Consider the following 22,458-nt stretch of genomic DNA (forward strand, 5'->3'; position numbering starts at 1 on the left):
CGGGGGCGGTGCTGCGCCCGCCCGGCCCCCTTCTTCCCTCCCCGCCGCTCTCCGCACGCCCGGGCCGGGCGATTTGCTAACCCGGGTAAGGAGGCGGGGGGGCCGGCGGCCGCACCGGGCAATCCGCGGCGGGCGGGCGGGCAACGGGCAGCGGGGAGGGAGGAAGAGAGGCGGCGGCAGCAGCGCGGCTCCGGGCCCGGCAAGGTCGCCCCAAGGGCGTCCCGCCGTCCCCAGGGAAGGAGACCCGTCGCGGCCATGGCCACCTCCAAGCCCTTGTCCCGCTTCTGGGAGTGGGGCAGGAACATCGTCTGCGTGGGGCGCAACTACGCCGAGCACGCCAAGGAGATGGGGAGCGCGCTGCCCCGGGAGCCCCTCTTCTTCCTCAAGCCTTCCTCGGCCTACGTGCGCGAAGGGTCCCCCATCCTCCGGCCCTACTACTGCAACAACCTGCACCACGAAGTGGAGCTGGGGGTGGTGATCGGGAAGAGAGCCCAGGCCGTCTCCCAGGAGGCCGCCATGGAGCACGTGGCGGGTTATGCCCTCTGCTTGGACATGACGGCCAGGGACACCCAGGAGGAGTGCAAGAAGAAGGGCCTGCCCTGGACCTTGGCCAAGGGCTTCGGTTCGTCGTGTCCGGTCAGTGACTTTGTGCCCAAGGAGAAGATCCCAGACCCTCACAAGCTGAAGATCTGGCTCAAGGTGAACGGAAAGCTGAGGCAGGAGGGGGAGACCTCCTCGATGATCTTCTCCATCCCGTACCTGATCAGCTACATCAGTAAAATATTCACCCTGGAAGAAGGGGACTTGATTCTGACGGGGACTCCCGAAGGAGTTGGGTCTGTGCAGGCCAACGATGAGATAGAGGCTGGGATAAGTGACATCCTCTCCATGCGGTTTAAGGTGGCGCAGCAAACAGGAGGATCCTAACCAGGAGCTGGGCTGGGACCTTATCTGCGTCAGAAGAGGCTCTTTTGGGAACATCGGGTGAACGAAGAGACACACAAATTCTCCTGTACATTAAACACTTCCATGGCCCAAGTGTCTAACGAACATCATGCATCAAAGACATGTAACCTGTGGACTTGAAAAGCATTTGACTGAAACAGCCCCGTTTCCATGGAGGCTTCAGCCTCCTGGGAGGCCATGAACCTGGAGTCCAACCCACCTTGGGGCAGATGGTTAATACCCAAACCGTACCTTGGAACTGTGGATGGAGCTGGGAGCAGCAGGGGAGGGGAGCTGGGCTGGCTGCCACCACGTGTGCTCTTCTGTTCTGCTGATGCTTTGAGCTTTGCCCATGTATTGCCTTAAAATAAAAATCAAAAAATTAAACCATTAAAATGGTGATGTAGGAGATAAAGCTCACCCGTGCTATGTGAAATCAATGATGTGCGTGTAACAGTAAATCAAGAATTACAGCTTCAGAAAGAATTTCTCTCCTCGGGGTGTTCTACAGTAGAAAGATGTTTGCTTTTTCGATTAGCTTCACGATTCCTTCGTGCGTTTTCAAACGTACAAATTAAATGAGGATTGCTTTCCCTCCCACTCCAAGGGGTGTAGTGCAGCAGGAAGTGTGCCAGATGCTTGGCAGATACTTTTTTTCCCCCAAAACCGAGCTTTAAATACGCTTCTAAAAATAAAATAATACAAAAGATCAAGCATCAAGAAGCTCATTGGTAAAGATCACCAGTAAACTTGTCTTTACTTTTACTGATTTAAATAAATTTTTAATAAAAATCTAACTGCAGCAATTGCCATTACTTACACAATGCAGCGCAACAGTTGGAGCTTGTAACTGTTTCCAGCTGTTGGAAGGCTGTGCTGTGTGACTTTTCCCCTTTCCAAACTCCAGCTGATCTAACACTCTCTACCAGTTTGCATGACAGTGAGTTCTCTTTCAATTCGACAGAGTGACAAAGTTGTAAAATATAATTAAAAAAACCCTCCCCTCAAACATCAAGACTTCACAATTTCAAAGGTTGCGCAGAACTGTCTAATTTCTACCAAAACCAGATGGATTATTTTTTTACATACGTGCAAGCACCAAAGTTAAATGCTTCCATTTATTGGAGCCAGATCTTAATAACCACTAGGAAAAGTTTTGTTTTAAAAAGCGCATTCAGAGAGTCTTACGGAGAAAATTACTGTGGCCCAAAGGCAGGCACCTGTGTGACAGAGCAGCCTAGGACACTGCAAATCATATCGTAAAAAGAAAGCAGAACGTGTTGCAGAAGAAAAATAGACATAGCCTGCCTCCGTCCGCGGGGAGCCATGCGCTCAGTTTGCTGTGTGAGCTGGGCCAGGCAGAGAAGTCAGGCCAACAGAGCCTGAAGTTAGGGTGAATAATTCTGATAGAAAGCATTAAATTCACTTTCTGTACCGTTTTCATGTCTTCGCACCTCTCAACCATTACCGTCTGTGGCAACAGCAACAATGCATCATTTGTAGTTTGCTCTTCAGCGCTGTGTATTGATTGCTGAGCTGAGTTGTGATTGAAATTAATGGAAACATTCACTTCAACATTTTCCGGCCACAACAGCTCATACTCACAAGTTGTTTATTGCTGCAACAGGGGAGATGCAGTGACCCAACACGGACATTTTTTTTTGTGCATTTAGTGCCTTGTTCCCACTCACATGAATAGGGAGATGCAGTCTTGGTGTGGTGCTTGTCAAAATTCACTGTTTCTGTAGTTATTTCCTCTTTGCCATGGAGCTTTAGCAGGTACACAGTGAACCAGGGGTGATCCGAGTTCCTCAAGTAGCCTAGCCTAACAAATACTTTGCAAGAGAAGAATCATGGTATCTTCCTGCCATTTGAAATAGGCTGACTCCAGATAAGCTCAGAAGGTGAGGAATGGTGACTGTAGCAAATACACCAGCTGCAGGGGAAGCGAAGGACAGAAATAGATTTAATAATAGGAAAAAATACACAAAGGGCAAGGTGTACGTACCTAGGTTTTTTATGTTCAGCTAACAACAACTATCCCGGTGAAGAACAGTCCTTTCTTCTCTGCCACTTGTAGTCTTAGCTTGATGATTCGGTTGTGAGAGGTCCCTGGTAACTGATTATTCCGTGCTAGTAAGACAGTCTGCCCTAAAGAAAAGCAGCCTCACAAACGTCATGGCTATTTCCAAGCCTCTGCGGTTGCCAAAAGCTCCATGTTTGGACTCACCAACATACACCACAAACCCAGGCAGCATTTCAAAGTGGGTCTTTATTTTTTGAACTAACACGAAAGTAGCAAGACAGTTAAAAACAGAAAAGCTCAACAGATCTCTCTTATACTCTGTTCTTTCTGATTTTCTCAAATACATTCTAAACTGAGTGGAGAAAGCTTCCATCCCCCTTGTAAAGGGCTGAATTCAGTAGAACTAACAAGATCAACACAGAAGCCCTCTTACAGGTATCAGTAGTGTGAATTCCTTCTTTACCATGACAACACACTTAGCAAAATATGATGACAACAGCATTCTACCTCTAATAATACAGCGAAGAAAGTCTTTTGCTTAGCTGTTATTAATAGTGTAATCTCTTATATCCAGTCTCTTTTCCCAACAAGCTCTGACTGGCCTCTGCAGGGTCTGCCAGTTTGCATGAAAGAACATTCACTTTCAGTCCAGTTCTCCAACTGGGTGACAAAGTAACCTGTAAAAATAATTAAGGGTCTTTGTTTTTACTGCTGTATAGCACTCTGAAATACATTATTTTCAAACATCACACAGCATGTTTATTTGACAGATTTGGTTACACATACTTTACATTATTTTATGTATGAGCACACATATTTTATGCTATATACCTGTCACTACCAAAGTAAAACACTTTCATTTTTTCCTGGAAATAGCAGTAGAGGGTGGGGGTGATGGGAGAGTAGGAACAGTTTTGCTAAGAAGGGCAAGTTTATAAAAGGAAGTCAATTTAGAGTTGTCCTAGAACAGGCAGTTGTGTGAAAAGGGAATCCAGTCCAGTATAGAGCATGCAATGAAAAAAAGTAAAGAGCGTTGCCAGAGCATAGCAGATCTTTTAACAATTGTTCCAGGTGTGTGAATCTAATACTGTTGATTTAAGGAGAATTGTAGATTTTAGACATACCTAATCACATTATTTCCAAAAATGCAGGTAGCTATGAAATATACTTAGGTAACCCATTCTACTGTACAATCTATTACGTATGTTGACTGGGCCTTATTATTGCAAACTGATAGTTATAACTTTATTTGTTATAAACCTACAGCTATAGAAGCCAGCAACTAAATCCTGTATACATGTTTTTGAAGTATCAGCTCCTTAGTCAGTATTGGCTAAGAACAATTTGTGTCTTTCACCATTTGCCTGAAAGAGGCCTGTGTATCTGATCCTGCAGGGACACGTTCCGATGCTGAAATTATGACGAAGACTATTTACTTGGAATATTCAGAATACGTACAAAAACTAAGCCTTATTTTTAAAAGTTCAGCAGAACAGACATGGAGTTTTTCAGCACTAAATATACTACCGAATGGAAAATAGCCACTGTTTTAAATTAACATTAAATACTAACTTTAAAATAAATCTTGCTTCGTTCCAAAAGAAGTTGCCATTTCAATGCAGTCGTCTTGTCTTCTGTTAGAGCGAGGAACTCATGGACCTGTTAATAACAGGACATAACAGCATAGAGTTATAACATCTCCACAACAAAATGATGATTAAAAGAGCATCTTACACATTTTTTAAATACATTTCTAAGCTATATTTTACCTCTTTACACATAGTGTTTGGCGTAATATACGTAACCAAGACAGTCAGATTAATCAGAATGTATTGCAGGGCATTGGAGAATCAAAATTAAGGAATTGCAGCCATTTTCGCAGAGAAGTGTAAATTCATTAAAATAAAGCAGTATTCTGATTAGGGTATTCACTCTTACATTTAACACATTTCTTATTAGCAGCTACTGACTCCCTACTTTTGGCTTGTTAAAAAGCTCTCTGTGTGTATATCCATATCCATACACAATTTTTTTAACCGGAATAGACATACACACATATATACAAAGAACATTTACATATATTTGTAATATTCATCAAGCTTCACAGCTCAGATCAGATAGGAACAACCTCATTTATTTCTACTTACTGTGCAGCCTAATGTTTCCTCAGCTACACAGTCAGAGAGGTAACAAGAATAAAGAGTGCCTGTGTGATCTGTCAGATCAACGAGTATGTCAAAGCTTGCAAAAGTTGACTTTAAATCTGAAGAGATGTCACTGCAGAAAGTGCATGTGTTTGACATTTCATTCACTATAAAACGGCATATTGAACTGAAACATAAGAAGACAATTAATGCATATATGCAATTCCTTCTTGTTTGAAACTATTTTCTAGACTGAGATTTCCCAAGAGACTTTTCATCTTTAAAAAAAATTCTTCATCTTCTAAACGCTTAAGTCTGTTTGAGACGAAATGGCTTCTTTCTTCTGCTCTCTTCTAGGGCCAGAAAGAGCAAGTCCTTCATAAAGCCAACCCCTCTTCCTTGCTACTTCTGGAAGTCTACACAACAGGAATCCACATGGCATCCCCCAGAGGACTTTTATTTCTTGTCTGGAACTAGACTAAAATATTGTTCTGTCTAATTTGGGGCAAGGGAAGAAGGACAGGCACTTTTTAATACAAATTTAAAACAGGCAGTTGCTTACCATCTGTTGCGAATAACTTTAGATGCATTATCATCAATGTCCAGTGTAGAAATGTAGCCATAAATAATGCCATAGACTGGTTCAAGTTTCCCATCGTTCTGTAAAGCTTTTTCTTTCAGCTGTTCCACAGTATAAACATCAACTATAGTCTCCACTAAAAGTTTAAAAGACATGTTAAGTGTGTCTGAGAAAGAAACAAAGCAGAAGAGCAAAACCAAAATGGATCTTAAGGTAATAAAAAGGAGAGAATTTGATCTAAAGCACCAGAAAAGCCCTACACACCTTCTTTTTGAAGCAGGCTTATCATTTGGGGACATAAAAAATAAACCAGAAGGGGACTCAAATCAGGAAAATAACTAATTTTTAACCTTTGTATCCCCCAAAATGAGTTTTTGCCAAAAACTTTCCCTCACCTTTTTTCATACTTATTCAAGACAGAAGGAACGTGCCAGAAAGGCTGCAAGTTGGCATAGTCACCAACCCTGAAGAGTAATCGATAATATAAGGGGTAACCCCAGTAACAACTGTCCAAACTTTAAATATTCAGCCAGGCAGCTGTACCTTAGTTTTGTTTCTATGAACACACAGAGCAAGATAGTTCAGCTGCACCATGAAACTACACTGTACAGTTAAACAAAATCAAAGTGTTTGGATCCATGCTTACAGTTAACGGATTCTTTTGACTGCTCCTCCATTTTATCATGCAAAGCTCCAAATTCTGCACTCTCCTTTATGAAGCTGAAGAGAGCATTTGCTTCTGCTGTTTCTTGAAAACGTATTTTTAAAAGTTATTAGTATATGTAGCATGTAAAAATAACAGCACAATTATATTTTACAACTTTTTATTCTGGCAGTGCTATCATGTCTCTTGGAATTAGCCAAGAGATGTTTTTATCTTCTTTAATTTACCTGTTAGTTCTACATGGAATATATGAAGGCTGCTTAGATAAAAATAAATAAATAAAAAGGTAGAAGCCAAAAGCATTGGTCACTATGGAACAGACAAGGAGCAAGGAGGCAGAAGAAATCAGACCTCCATTAGATTCATTTATGCATTCTAGCCTATAATGATTGCTAATACCGAAGCAATACCTCAACAGCTCTTACCTGGATTAGTTGTAATGATGGTTTTTGATATCACAGTTGCAGTCATACAGTTCCTAAATTTGTCAAAATTTACTCTCACATCTGATGCAAATATTACTGTGCGGGGAGAAAAAAACCAAACCCCTCTTACTGTAGAGTAACTATCATGTTAAGAACTACAGTAAGAACATAAACCCCAGGCCATTATACCTGTTTCTCGTGGGATCCAAGTCTGTGCAAGCTGGATAGATTCATTATCCCAACTAAGTTAAAAAAAAAAGTTAACGTATCAAAACATTTTCGAAACAGCACTCAAACTGTTTAGTACTAAACTACTAAATTATGTAGTTATAATTAAATTGGTCAAAGGGGAATCAAGTCCTTTATTACATGCACATGCAAATGAAATGTCATGTATATCTACAGGCATCCAGTTTGCAGCCAGCCAGGATGCCTTACGTACCACCTAATATAGTCCCTATCTTATCCTATGCCAAACAGGATTAAATAAAGGACTATTAGATTGTTCAAAATGATTAAATGCAGAATACACCTGGAAAAATACTTTGCGTATTTCAAAGCTTTGACAAAAGTAATTTCTAACTAAAACAAATAACTGTTAAAGTAACTGCTTATCAGCTGAGCCTTTTCTGTGGGAACGAGCTGATTGCTCACATCACTAGGCCAGATGTTCTGCCGGCTTTTCCAACACTGGAGTCCTTGTAACTGTGGATGATCAGACTAGAGTGAGGCCAGTGGTATCCCTCAAAAATGATAATTTGATGGTTAGATCCCTTGATAACATCTCATTCAGTTCCTCCTAAGTTAGGATGGCAAGAATACTGCCAAAGCACAGTTTTGTTCTGGTGGGGGTTTTTTGTCTTAATCCTTGGAAAAAGATGTAAGATGTTTACTTTTCATCTAGCATTGTTCAGCCACCTCTTCACTGATGGCCTCTGAAATAACTTTACTACAGTGCTGTTGCTCAAGGGTTTCCTGAATCTTTGTCTCTACCTACAGCTCCATGAAAGCAGAAAAGGCAGGGTTTAGGGTAGCCACAATAACACCACTTGCTGTCTGCTTCTACGTACCAGCACTGAAACAAGAGTGTCAGAGCTGCTGCTGCAAATTAACATCGGTGGCAGCTCAAGGGCTAGAAAACTTCACACCATTGCTGCTTATTAACGTTCATGTGTATACATTAACTGTGTTAAACATTACACTGAATGACAATACAGTTTCTAACACAGACATGGAGAGCATTTCAATCAATGGACAGCAAACCCAGCGTAAATGAATACCCACATACCCTTGCACATCGATAAGCCATGAGTTTATTGAACAAACTATGGGCAAAATGCAAATGTTTCTGTGTAAACAAATCACTGTTTGCATGCATAAATGGTATGGATATAGTCATGTTTGTAAATAGGGTAGAGTTTGAAAATACGGACAAAATAGTATCAAAATGTGCTATTTTAAACATTTAAAAACTATTTCAACCTATTTCCATTCTACTTATTAATTCTGCTTGGCTTTAAAAATGAAGTGTGCTCCTCTTCCTCCCCCCCGCCCAAGTTTGTGGAAGAAATGTACTGCCTTTGCAGCTGTTTTTAAATGCCATTTCCTGAATTAGTTCAAATTTCCACATTAATGTAACTATTTGGAACTGAGCTGCATTTTGCCATTCATGAGCTCTGCAGTCTGTCAGTAAGTCATAAAACTAGACAATATATATGCAGTCGCTCTAATGATTCTCTTTTTTAAGCCTCTGTTGCTTATTGCTGCCTTATCACAGTTGCCACCCAAATAACAACACATTTAAACTAAGAGACAGTGTTATAACAGTATGTATTGTAGTTAATTTCTTTACCTACTCTTGCATTAATTTGTGTATTTTAGTGAATAAAAAACATTTTACCATACTATTGGGAAAGACATCTCTGTTTCATCATACAGCTTTACTTCACACCTCTGACCTTTTCTTTTGTCTGAAGTCATAAAATACTTTGGTTCCCCAACCTTTAAGGAGAAAGAGAAGCAGTCACTTTAAGAGGAGAATAAAAGTGATACCCTAGAAAACAGAAGAGTTAAATAAGGGGGAAAATACCCTGTAGAACACTAAAATGAACCAAACCAACCCAACCCATATACACCACTAGACTTTTAACAACAGTAATTCTATTTCAAGAAAAAGTGACATATTTTATTTTATAAAAATCTGCAGTTTACATATTTTCAAGTTATCTACTGCTTGCACGTGCATGATTTCAAAAACACAACTGATGCAGGACATTTCCATTCCCTTAATTTCCCTCCTCGTGTTGATGAAAGTCTTAAATATTGTAACTCAGCTGAAGTGACTGCCAACCTAAGAAAACAAACAAAACCAGTGATTCCTGTCCACTATCAGCCCCCAAAGGTTCATACTTAAGTCAGTTAAGTTACCTACAGTACAATAGAGAAAGACTACTCTGTTGTGGCTTCCTCACTTACTGACATTACAGCTGCAAGCATGTTAAGGATTCTTCCATCGAGGCTCTGTCCATTTGCAATAATATCACCCAGTGAATAATAATCCTGAGGGTCCTTGACAGGCAGATGCAACAGAGAAAGTAGTTTGGTGTCCGTTTCATAACAGGAAGAAGTTTTGACCACGGAATGATTTTCACTGAGCAATAATTTGTAGCAACTAGGTAATATGCACAAAACAAATCACATTGATCAGTCTTTCACTCACCAATATATTAACAGCATAAAATGTTAATTCACATGAGAAAATAACTGCTGATTTATTCCTCTACTGTTTTCTCTAAAGCTATGGAAAAGTTTGAATGAATTTGTTCTTAAATTATTTTTTAAAAAATTATATACTCTTACAGAAGACTTATTATGTGTACTTTATACTTAGAGTTGAAATACTGGCAACGTATTTATGTACAATACATATTTGTAAACCTCTCAGACCTTATCAATCACTAAAAATAAAATAAGTTCTGAAATGTCTGTAAACCTAGGTAACTAGGATTTGGCATCAGGACGTAATAAGACACTACCACAGTCAGACTGGATTTTGTAAGATGCTTTAGAAAGTAATAGTCCGATGACCTAAGTATATTTATAATGCACTATTGGCCAGTGGAAATAAAATATATTCAGTGTATTCAGGATAAATATATTTTACAAATGTTTATGAAATCTATAGATTTAGAGAGGATTCTCTTCCTCAGTGAAGTTTATATCTGACATTTTTTCTTTTACTTCTTTCTGTTTAGCCAGGAAGTAAGCAGTGAGACAACTACAGCTGTGTATTTGCTACAAGAGCATTACAGTGTATTAAAACAGCTTCTAGATAAACATGTCATGCAAATGGATTTTGATAAGAATACACCTCCCATAAAACATTTATATCTGAGAAAACACTTAGGCAAAGTCAAATCAATTTCAAATTTTTGGAGTCTTTACTCAAAGAATGAAATTTACTCTGTTTAGTTACAAAGTGCATAACTACTTTACGACAACCCCCCAAAGACCACTTTCTGAGAAATATATACTCTCTTGAGATTACTTGGCTGTATGTGGTTGAACCCAGGGAGGAAGGAGGGCTACATCAGACTAACCCCAAATACTTGTACCAATTACATGCTGCTGCAAATGGCTGGCAACTAAAGCAAGTGTTAACTTTAACCTTCCTGGAAAGAGCTACCAGTTTAAATTTTAAATTTACCTAGGAGTTACAGGATTGAATTTTTCTTCTCTTTCCGCTTCCTTTGACTGAACTAAAGGATTTTCAATTGTAACTAAAATAAAACATTGATAAGTAACGTTAGAAAATTGAATACAGGTATATATAAAGAGAAGTGGCTTTTAAAAATGGTTGCTTTCAAGGTTGATATTGAAAAGATACGTGCAGAAACTACTGCTAAATGTTTTCATACTGAAAACCATATCTGTCCAACAGCTCACATTATAGCCAAAGTCCCACAGGAGTCCTCAAGACATTGAATGGAAACAAAATGACACTGAGTTCTTGTGTGTATACCCTTTGTAGAGGTCACAAGTTTTACCCAAACACTCTGATCTAGCAACCAAGGGCAGCAAAGTCTTTCTATTAACAAGATAAAAGCACATACTATAAATAAATACAAGATTTTTGTTGTGTTTTGATGAACAATCATAGTCATATCTATAATTAAATGAAGACAAAGAAAAACAAACTACTTCAAAGAGGGTTTTTTTCATCATTTATAAGAACTGATTATAATGCAAGAATTTATATTGCTTAACTATAGGTAAGTTCTGGGTGGCTGCACTTAGTGGGTTTGTATCTGGCCTTTTCGTTGACATATTTACTGGTTTTGAATTTAAATCTTTGAAATCTTATTCCTTTCCTCTTTATATTTAACATAACTGAACGATGTTTCCAATTAGACTGTTTTCTGAGTCCTCAGAGAAAAATATAGCAAAACCACAAACACATAACACTGATTTACTGGAAAAAAAACACATTCAAACAGAAACATGTTAAGAATAAACTCCGGCTTACCACAGTCACCAACTCTAAAGCTTTCTGAAAGTGATCTAATATATTCTTCTCTACCCCAAGGATTCACATTTATAAAATAAGTCGGCGAATCACGAATGGTAAAAGTGAAGGTGTGTCTTTCAGACCCAATGTCTGCAAAAATAAAGAGCACAATTACAATTCATTAGCCCAGCTTGATTTCAATCTAGTATATGAGTATAAAAACCCTTATTTTGATACTTTCATAGATTTTGTCAATTTACTACCCGCAATCCGGTGAGTACCACTAGAGGTCAGCAGACTGTTCAGTAAACACGCTGGTGTTCGTGGATGGGGATGGCTACAAATCCTGCAGCAGTTGTACCTGTACCATCCCGTCTATATATCACTTAACTTTCGGTAGCACCATATAAATTTACAGCTCTAACGTAAAAGAAATTAAAGAACTTACCATGCTACATTCGAGGCATGGGCAAACACAAACAGGGCTAATGCATGAAGCCCAAATTTTGTAGTTGGTAGGTTATCTCTAGATGGCTGTGGCCACGTAAAAGACCACGGTGATGATACACAAGGCTGCAGACCACAAGCAGTGTCACTGTCCAGATAGTACCAAGGGACTTAACTGCATAAAACCAAATGTTTCCAGCTCTACAGAAAGGTGATGGTCAAGAGGGTATCAAGTCTCATAAATGCTGTCCTCCATTTTCTCTTACAGCTAATTAACAAAGCTTTCCCTGACATAGCATTATGCAATGTTATTTTCAAATTATCAATGAAAACTCTATAGAGATCTGCATATAGCAAGCATAGTCTGACTGTAGTTCCATGGAGGCTTAAATACAAACACCACATTTTCAGACTATGTAGAACTGTTTCTGGTGACAATGATGACTTCCTTTAAAAAATCACCACTAGAGCAAGCTCAGCATGATGCCAGTGCCAAGACATCTCCCTGCCAGTTCTGTTTTAAGAGAGAATGAATATGAAGGGACCAGAACCTATTCCAGCAGTATTTATATAATAGTAGGTTCATACTGGTATCATCTTCTTCAGACCCTGCAACACTTCCATGACTGAGTTTTTCCAAACAAATTCTAATTGGTAAGGTGTAGCCAAACTGATGCTGCTCTTTTATCTCTATTCTCAATCACACACTTTTTTTTGTTGCACATTTTTATTCTATACATTTTACACTAAGAACTCCATTTATCATTTAAATATGTATTTCAATCATATATGGCAAACTATACTGTATAAGAAAATGAAGTGAAAATAGCTAAAAGAGACTGTACTTTTTCTGTCTGGAAAGCTTCTGACATCTGTTTTCCCAATAACCACACCGATTACATTCTAAAAAATAAAGAGATTATAGAATACAAGTATTAAACACAGATGTACATGATGAATTAGATTTCATGGACTTGTACTCTACTGATGATAATAAACATATTTCTGACTGGTAATCATTTTAATCTATTTATTCCATAGTACCACATGAACTAAGGACTAAAACATAAACATACAACATTTTTTTTTTTTAAAAAAAAGAGTGACTAATAAAAATATTAAAAGAAATACATCTGTTTCTGTTTCTACAGACAATAGGAGGACAAAAGTTCACCCAAAACATTCACGATTTTGGTTGTTATACAGCAATCTCTCCTCAGGTAGGCAGCAATATTGTTGTTTCACGCTCTCTACACAGGTCTCAGATCTCCTTAAATGTACCATGAAAACTCTGGACAGGATTTATTTTACAGTTAAGCATCCAAGGTTTCCCCTGCTGTCAGCACCGAGATACACACATGTACATCCACAGGGAGGGCCATTTATCCTATCCTCATCTAAGCAACGTACATTTCTACAGGTGCTGCTTTCGTGCTGTCTGTCTCTCAACCAACTACAAAGGGAGCTTAGGCAATGAACTTTTTAGATGATTCAAAACAAAATTTATCTCATTCTGCTTCACTAAACCTTTATTTATCATGCAAAAGTACCCCCGTCTCAGCTGTCAAACACAACTACTAGGAGCAAACACACACAGGAAGATACATATATAGATATATATAAAACCATATCTTTGTGGTAGTGTTTTGTTTTGGTTTGGTGTGTTTTGTTTTTTTTAATGATCCTCTTCAGTGTGAGAGAAGAGTATTGCAGTGCTAGTTTGGGAATTTAAGAGTGAAATTTAAGCAGTGAAAGCTGGGATGGTAGCAAGGACCTGAAGGAGGGACTGACATCATATAAAAAAAACATAGCTGTGTGGTAGTGGTTTTTTTTGGGTTTTTTTGGTTTTGTTTGGTTTTTTTTTTAAATGCTCCTCTTCAGTGTGAGAGAAGAGTATTGTGGTGATAGTTTGGGAATTTAAGAGGTAAGCAGTGAAAGCTGGGACGGTAGCAAGGACCTGAAGGAGGGACTGACATTTCAATACTGCAAGGGTCCTTCAAAACATGAAGTGTCCCACATCTCTTCCACTTCACACGTGCCCTTACTCACAGCACTGCCCGACTTTCTCATTCAAGCAAGGGAATCCCCGCAGGAAGCAGCAATGGGCTGCGTAACAATTTAAGAATCAACACAGGCTGAATTTTGCATCCACTCACAAAGCAATGCAACCAGACTGACTTCCCTGTAATGATATTGACGTGCTCAAAAATTACATCTCGTGTTCCCAGTTTCCTTTGAATCACTAGATGGAGCAAGGTAGCTGTCTTATCCTACGCTGGTGGAAACAAACTCTGAGAGGATGTATGTGTACAACACTGTAGCATCGTAGTTCTTCCAATCTATCTAACAGAATGTTTTCTATCTGTCCTCAACATGTAGTAATTTAGATTAGGATTTTAGTGTTATATTTTTGGCTTTGCTTCTTCAAAACCAAACAATTCCATTAAATCAGAGTACAACATACCTTGTATCTCACCACCAGTCAGAAGAACTAACATTAATGATGACTCTTCACATGAATTAAGCTGATACAAATCTGCAGCTTCCAAAAGAGACTTCCCCTGTCCCTGCTGTGAATATATTCACCCCTCTCATATTAGCACTAAGCCTGCACAGCAAGCTGGCAGAAGGAAGTGATCTGGCTGGAAACTATTTTGGGGGGTGGGGGGGTGTGGGGAGAAAGAGGATAGAAAAACTTCCATTTCCTTGATCAGCTTATTGTGCAACTACACAAGCACTAGTTTCACCAAGAGAGGAGGAGCAGAACATGCCTGCAATGAGGAAGCCGACCGTACTGCCTTTTTTGGCAGAGCATTGCTTCAGGCCACTCAACCAAATCACGAGACTACAGCATTAACACGCTGCAAGTCTCTGAGACTTTGATCTATTTCACTGTTAAAGAATAAACTGTAAAGTAAAAGAATATGGCATTTTGATACTTTGGATGATGCATGCTCAGCTTTTTTAATATCCTAAACACCTACTGATCATTCTATCACGAGATACTAGTGAATTACTTTTTTATAAAAATACTTTGTTTACTATATGTTGCCTACTGATCATTCTGTCACGAGATACTAGTGAATTACTTTTTATAAAAATACTTTGTTTACTATATGTTGCTAATTGCAATACTCAAAATTAGTTTTATTTGTAAAAGAAAAGCTTTTAACTGAGTTATAGGATCACTCTATTTGAGAGTAACAGTGAATCACAGATTAAATTGGCTTTGCTGGAGACCAGGAGTTTATAAAAAGTTGGAAAAAATACACAATACCACTGTGAGGGCATATAAAACTCCTTCTCCTAGTTCATCTTTTTTCTGACGTTTCTCTTTTACTTGGTTAAAATAAATGAAAAAAAAGGGCATCTACTTTACGTTGCATGGGGAGTCAGGGCCGTAGCAGCACACCACAGCCCGCAGTGCATCCATGTGGAAATGCTGCCTTGCTATTCTCCGGGCTCCAGCTCCCAGCAGGGAAGACACATTATCACTGGTTGGGCTACACAGTGAAGAGCGGGAAATACTGTAACAGAGAGCAATGTAGCCTTCTCCCTCCCATATTAAAACATCACTTTGGAGAGTAAAGAATGAAAAACTGCACTCTCCCAGACTTCCTATTTTTTATTCAACCATCTAAAACCCAAAAGAGGGAAATGCTGAGTTTTACAGCACACTCCCTTGTTGAGCTCCTCCTCCAGTGATGATGGTCCTCACTCATATCAGGACAACAACAGCAAAAACCATAGTCAAACATGCGTATAAATCTACTAACTACAAAGCTCTGCTGTTTATTTTTTGGTTCCGCCTACTTTCCTGTACTCTCACGAGTAAAATTCTTAGCTCCTTTACAAATGGACAACTGCCTACTTTCCTACTTTCCTGTACTCTCACGAGCAAAATTCTTAGCTCCTTTACAAATGGACAACTGCAAAGCCTGCTTTTTGTTCTAAAGAAACAGAAAAGATCCTATCTGACATGCAATTGTGAGATTTTTATCCAGCTAAAACACCCTACCGTTCAACAAGAGTTTTGTTTCAATGTTTAGCTTGGAGAGATTGAGCACACAAGCAAAGGCTGCAGGATTGGGCCCTACATTCATAGCTTGTAGTGAAAGACTCCTGTAGGTTACAAATGTATTGTGAGTACATAATGCTGACTCTGTACATGTCTTTACTAATTCAGCATCCATTTAAAACATTACAAAGAAGCCTCTGATACTTTCAGACATTGAATTGTCCAGTCAATATCTACAGTTTTGGTATCCACATACTATGGACAACAGCAGCATCAATTTTCATTTTGCTGGTTTATACACAAAGAAGGTAAGGTCCTTTATATCTAACAATTATACTAATGCTATTAGTATCTAAATACACATCAATTACATAATTTTGCAGTAATATAATACAGTCATATACAATTTCATTTGAGAACAAAAGTACTATGTCTATGAGACTTACAGGACGAGCAAGATTTGGATGCAGATCTGAAAGTGCAACAAAGTCCCGTGTTGAACTAGAATAAGCCATTCTTTATCTGTAACTCAAGAAAACTAATTTAGATTTTTTTTTAATCTGAACAAATAACTTAAAACTATTCATAGTGAGAATAACAAGTTATTTTTTAACACAAATGTTTTGACCTAAATAGCATCTATTTTCAATAAAAAGCATTTCAAGCCATCTGAAGTAGACAATTCTTTATTGTTTGTATTTGCCAATTTAAGTTATGAATTTTACTATAGCTACTCTATCTATGCTTCTCAAGTAAAGGTCTGTAATTTTTATTTATTTATTTATTCAGCATTAAATGACTCCATTAGCACCAGCCTCTGAAAAATATTTACCCTCCTTCTCCTGTCTGAGAAGTCCAACTGAATTTAGTGAGGCAGTTCATATATAAAAGGCCATTTACATGGGAGGAAAGAAGCTACTGCACACTCTGGACTCAGGTCCTCTCTACTGATGCCAAAGTCAGGCCATGGATGCTTTGTTAGCCCATCTGAATACCTCTTATTATTTCATGAGTACCCTCAGAGACATTACCAATATTTAGCAAATAGCTGTCAGATTCTACTTTTTTGTAAAAGGAACCATCGAGTTGTCCAAATCTTAATAACCTTTAATATGAGAGAACTGCTGACATTTTTCAGAGGGTGCCTGTTCAAACTTTATAACAAAGGTCCTGAATGGCTTTCACAGTCTTTATACCTGGCACCTTGTGTGAGAATGGTTAACCGTTTCATCGGGCATTAGTATAATGGTCTGCTGAACACACTAGAAAAGACAACCTACGCTTCAGAAATGTAAGCATTTATCTGAGAATAAAGCGATTTCTCTAAAAGAGCATTCCAAACTAATCTCTCACAGAAAGATATCCCAAATTTGCCTTATAGAAACCTACTGAACAATGGAGCCCTCAAACCTATTCGCATCCCATCATATGGACTAATTCACATTCACTTATGTAGGAAAGTCACCTCAACTATCCCTCCAAGACTCGCTAATATTCTTGCCTCAAAGGAAGTTAAATATTTTAAAATGACATACCTCACACCAGAGCTGAATCCGGTTAAAGATAACAGCACTAGGAACACATGTATTGAAGGGAGATTGTTAGAGAGGCAATTTAAGCTTTAAAATGCTATAGGCCGCGACAGGGGAAGCTGGAGCGTGCACTCACCCCTCAGAGGCAGGGGCTGAGCTCCCAAGGGCAGCTGAGGGAACCTTCACCACCACCTTCTGAGATAAAGAACAAGGTGGAAATCACAATAAATATAAGTATAAAGCCTTTGGCACCACCACCCCATCCCAAATCGGTGTCTGGCACCAGAGGAGCTAGCACCCCCAAAACCAGGCCTAGCTCTACGCTGCAAAGAGATTTTTCTCGCCCATCATTATCCTCGTTTCTTTCCCTGCCCAAACTGGAGCAACACGGATGGCAGCCATCCCACACAGGCAGGGACAGCATCAGCTTGGAGGCTGAGCAGGCAGAAGCCCAAGCCAAGAAGGGTCAGGGGAGACACAGACCAGCCAGGACAGGAACAACCTGAATGGAACCGGCGAGGTGCTTGGGATGGGGAGACAAAATGGCGGCAGGTGCCATGGGCGGGAAAAGGGCTCCATGCCCTCTCCCTGCGAGTGACCCTCCTTCAAGGGACAGCATGGGCCTGAAGGTGGCAAGGGCTCCATTCCGCAGGTACTGGCCACAGCCCTGGGGCTGCCAAAAAAAACCCACTCTAAATTCAAGGTCTTGCAGCATTCACGTACCTGAGGACGAGCTCTCAGGGCAGAGGGATCAGCTCAGAGCACAGCACAGCTCAGAGCATCAGCTTTGGTTTCACTCAGCGAGCCCCACGTCAGGTCCAGAGCTGAGGGTGCAGAGCTTGGGTTTACGCTTTTTGTGAGTCCTCTGATCTGTGGGGCTTTTCCGAGTCCCCTGTCATCACTGCCCCATCGCCCCCTCTGGGGCAGCACATTCATCCCAACACGCAGCAGGTTTCCCGGGAAGGATGTTAATTTAAATGACCTGATCGCATCCTTTGCTTACTGTTCTAACAAAATTTCTGTATTTTCTTGCAGCGCTACTCCACAGCAAGCCCTGGAAGATTTTCTTCCTAACCAAACACATTCAGCAGGATCGCTAACAGGTCTCAAGTCCCTGGACTTAAAGCTTTGACAAAGCACCAGCTCTGGATTCTAAAGTCAGGCTTATTCTGCTACACTTATAAATGCACAGCACACCAGCAAGACAAAGCAAATTTCAGAGAGCTCTGGAGTAATCATTCCCTAAGTTCTTTTTTTTTTTGTGGTAGCTCTAAGGAAAAAAAAAATGCAGCCTGTATTTTATAAATGAATCAAAATTTATGGTTTAAGATATCATTTGTATTGATTTGTACACAGAATTCCTGGGTTTTCAGGCCACAGAGAAGACTGGAATGAGCCATTTTGTCCATTTATATTGCATATAAATTTTTTTTTTTATAAAATCGATACGCTTCACTTCTGTACCATAAAAAATTTTACTCTTGATGAGTAATTTTATAGCCTCAAGGTCACGGCTATTGAAGTTTTTAGTGTAGCCTGACAAATTCTCTGTGTTGACTCTATATTACAGGATCTTTCATTTCTTCAATTAAACAGCTGAAAATGGATACCACCTGTGCTCTCATATTTATTGTGTCACTAAAGTCCATGATAATTACGCCGTGCTGATGACAAATGGCATGCCAGAGAACTGACAGCCTGGGTGGGTTGGTGGCTTTTTTTTAGGTCACCTTTTATACAGTATGATCCATGGATCTAACTTTGTTCCATAGGTTGGAATTCTCCAGTAAACAGAATGAAGTATATTTTTTATTAGTTCTGTTGTTTTAATTATCTTAAGTTAATGCTAATTATCTCAAGCTAATGAACAAGCAGAAGACAACAAACATGGCGATGGGATCCTAATCTAATGGGAAGGAGAGCTTGTACAGTAGCTGGAAGATGATGGCAAAGGTAGAGGTCTCATTCTTACCACCATGACTGCAAGGTAAATCAGGGGGGAAAAAAAAAAAAAAAATCTGTGGGATCTCCACTGCTACAGAGGGTGACAAAAGCAGGATCACAGACCATGGGATTGCAGGTGTTGAGCTTCTGTAGTATCTCAGCAAGGTTTTGGTGGGACATAAGCACCTGATTAAACAGAGCCTCCCTCAACCGAGTACTGCTGCCCAGCCCAGTCACCACTTTTGTTGTGTTTTGTCCAGGTTGATCTGCTTTTCTCCCACCATCACAAAGCGCAGGTGAAACCTGACGCTGGCGGCGTCCCCAGCCCAGGGCCACAAGCTTTGTTTCATTTCAAAGCCACCAGAACAAGGATGCTGTTGTGCGCTGCTCCTCACCGTCCCGGTAGCCTCAGCAGACATCTAATGATCGGGTGGTTTTGCTTTGTGGTTTAGTTCCACTCCCAGTTTCAATGCATCTACATTTTGAAAAAAAAAAAAAAACTGCTTTTTGCTTTCCCATGATACCTTCTGCTGGGGAGATGTTATCAGGGCCAGCATGAAGGGATGCACCCATCTGGTCACAGGCACAAAGGCAGCAGACATGAGACCAGACCTACTTCCCTGGAAGATGTGATTAGATGTTGAATTTCTAAGTTGTAGACCCTGAGATAAGAATTCATCTGATTGACGTACCTGTCTCACAGTGATGCTGTGACTTCTGCCACTTGGATGGCACATGGCACAAAGGGGGACATTCAGCAGTTTGGACTCCTGCAGTTACTGTAAACAAATAACATCTTTATTGGTACTTATAATAAACCAATGTCTAACCTGAATGTCTCCTGCTAATTTACAATGTCAGCTGATTCTCCAAGTTAGGAATTTTTGATACAAACACTGAAGAGAGCCTGCAAAAACAAAAGTTACTCAACTTGTACTCAGCTTTACTCAAGCTTTCATCCTCCATCAACCTCAAAGAGGTGTCTAAAAGAGATCAGCATCATTATCTCCCTTTGACAGCTGGAAAAACAGAGGCAAGAGAAGGACCAGCAGCAGTTTCCCAAGGGCCATGCACCACACAAGGACCTGCTCCACTCTCCAGTGCTAGAACCAGCCCCTGAGGGAAGGCAACAATATTAATTCAATATTTTCCTGATCAACTGCTTGATCCCTGAAAGGTCTGAGTGATTTTAACTCTCCAGCACTTCAGCGGCACTTAGCACTCTGCCAGATTCAATCTGTGATTAGCAGAGACTTCCCATACATGGCTGCAAATTGCACGGTCCCTGCTAATTAGGCCTTCATGAATGGATTTATTTAAATTACACTCATTGGCATGGTCAAAGAGTGCAAATGCCATTTTGTAATTCACTTAGCAATCTGTTACGTGACGATCAGTACCGTTTGCATGCCGGAGAAGCTAGACTCCATCCAGTACTAGCAGGGACATTTCAGAAATCATCTTCAAAAGGACCTTCAAAGCTAGAGCAATATGAAAATATTTGCTCTCTGAGTTTTACACTGCCTACAGCATTTACTGAGTGAGGTCATTGAATATTTATACATTCTTAGGACAAAAAGAATCTGTAAAATGAAAAGGGCAGACCTGTAATTTTATGTAATTGGCCTGACTGAATGCATTAAAAGCAGCAAATTATTAAAGGTATTCACTGCTCAGCGGCTTTGGCTGATACCTGAACTGGCTGCGAATCGGGAGTGCTGATGGAGTAATGATGGGCATCTTTAGCAGAAGTAATGCAGGTGCTGATGCAGCCAACAGGTGCTCAGTGTGTTGAGGGATATTTAATCTAAATTTCTCCCCATCACCACGACGGGGAGTCATTGTTCATCTCTCACTTTATCCTCTGTCTTCCCCCTCCTGGTCCCCAGTGCTGGAGTCCTCCTGGGGTGGTTTCAGTGGGATTTCCTCGCTCCGAGCAGCACCACGACCTCCTGCAGCACAGGAAAACGCAGCAACTTGGGGCTTGATTTTAAAATGATAATGAACATGAACCATGGCTGGTTTCCATCTACTCAGTGCTAATTCTGGCTTCTTTGGTCCAGGGAAGACACCGAGACCTGAGGCTGGTGCATCCACACAGCAGCAGCATGAGCAATGCTTGTGTGCCTGTGGGCAGCTCAGATACCAAATGACTGAGTGAGCAAAAGGACCACGCATCAAGGGCTTGGGTGGGGATGCCAACAGCTCTCCTCCACACAAGGAAAGCCCTATTGCCAGCAGAGAAGAAAAAAAAGCCTTCTTTCAGGTGTAAAACTATGTGGCACATGCAAGCACTGCCCTTTCCAGCAGTCCAGGAAGGATGGTGTTTTGAAACAACAGCTGCTCTCAAGCCAACAAAGTCTCCCTGTTCTCTCTGATGAATTCACATGAAACTGCTTAAAACCAGACCCAGCCTTCCCCACGGGCAGGGAGTGAATGGCATCTGCAGGGCTCGAACGCAGCAAACACGGCGTTTCTGCAGTGGTCCGTGCTGGGGGAAGGCAGCGACCTCACTCCTCAAGGCAGGGCCTGGATGCCCATTCATCAGCAAGCTCAATTCATAACTATTGCAACGCTAATTAATCCCTTCTGCAACGTTCACGCAAGGGTGGAGCAGGAACGTCACGCAACGCAGGCAAGCCGGCACAACACAGAGAGGAAAGCAAGGCATCAGCACCAGCCCCTGCACTGAAATCAGCTCACGTCAGGCAGCCATCCCAGAATTTTGGCAAAAATTAAGCACCACAACTGAAATTTAAGACCTTCTGGATAGTCACTAAGTAGTTGGCATATTTTCAGCGAATTGTTTACAGGTAAATGTATCCCAAAAACTATTCCTTCCGTCTTTTTAATAGCAAAAAGTCAGAATAAGATGTCCATATAGGAAATGGCTGCTTGAAAACACTGACACAGGTCTTTTCTTCAATTCCCTTTGTCTACACAGTCATATCCTACCTTGCTTTTTTGAAGATCAGGCTTTGTCCAAGATTTTAAAGCCCTCAGCCTGCTCTTTAGCTTGCCTCAAACTATAGAGCTAGAAAGTGCTCCTTTTTGGAGCCTACAAGTGATATGAGAGCATTCAGGCTATAGAGGATAACTTCTCCCACAGATAATTCCAAAATAATTTTAGTGAGGTCAGTGAAATTGCTTGGATTTTCATCACTTTCCCCAAGACCAGAATTTCCTCTTCCCTCTATGAGCAAACAAACGATGACTATTTTCCAAC

The 22,458-nt window shown here is 40.4% G+C and overlaps 2 protein-coding genes across 2 annotated transcripts; one reads left to right on the forward strand and one right to left on the reverse strand.

Annotated features, from left to right (window-relative positions):
- Positions 1–84: 84 nt before the first annotated feature.
- Positions 85–1,365, forward strand: FAHD1 (fumarylacetoacetate hydrolase domain containing 1). The gene has a single exon (XM_014936315.1). The coding sequence runs from the start codon at positions 256–258 to the stop codon at positions 925–927; it is 672 nt and encodes a 223-aa protein (XP_014791801.1). The 5' UTR covers positions 85–255; the 3' UTR covers positions 928–1,365.
- Positions 1,366–3,379: 2,014 nt separating this feature from the next.
- Positions 3,380–16,271, reverse strand: MEIOB (meiosis specific with OB domains). The gene is made up of 13 exons (XM_014936278.1): positions 16,203–16,271; positions 12,584–12,641; positions 11,310–11,441; positions 10,491–10,563; positions 9,260–9,455; positions 8,685–8,785; positions 6,974–7,026; positions 6,785–6,880; positions 6,342–6,443; positions 5,678–5,831; positions 5,119–5,302; positions 4,544–4,630; positions 3,380–3,648 (listed from the first exon to the last, which is right to left on the reverse strand). The coding sequence occupies exons 1-13, from the start codon at positions 16,269–16,271 to the stop codon at positions 3,520–3,522; spliced, it is 1,434 nt and encodes a 477-aa protein (XP_014791764.1). The 3' UTR covers positions 3,380–3,519.
- Positions 16,272–22,458: the final 6,187 nt, after the last annotated feature.

The sequence above is a fragment of the Calidris pugnax genome, unplaced genomic scaffold (assembly GCF_001431845.1).
Source record: "Calidris pugnax isolate Ruff unplaced genomic scaffold, ASM143184v1 scaffold17, whole genome shotgun sequence".
NCBI lineage: Eukaryota > Metazoa > Chordata > Aves > Charadriiformes > Scolopacidae > Calidris > Calidris pugnax.

Excerpts from the sequence above, each read along its gene's own strand:
- MEIOB (XM_014936278.1), bottom strand. The coding sequence starts at position 16,271 with ATGGCTTATTCTAGTTCAACACGGGACTTTGTTGCACTTTCAGATCTG. Across the intron at positions 5,303-5,677 it reads AAAGTTATTCGCAACAGATG|TTCAATATGCCGTTTTATAG; the intron begins GTAAGCAACTGC and ends CTTATGTTTCAG. Across the intron at positions 3,649-4,543 it reads GAAGCAAGATTTATTTTAAA|GTTACTTTGTCACCCAGTTG; the intron begins GTTAGTATTTAA and ends TTATTTTTACAG.
- FAHD1 (XM_014936315.1), top strand. The coding sequence starts at position 256 with ATGGCCACCTCCAAGCCCTTGTCCCGCTTCTGGGAGTGGGGCAGGAAC.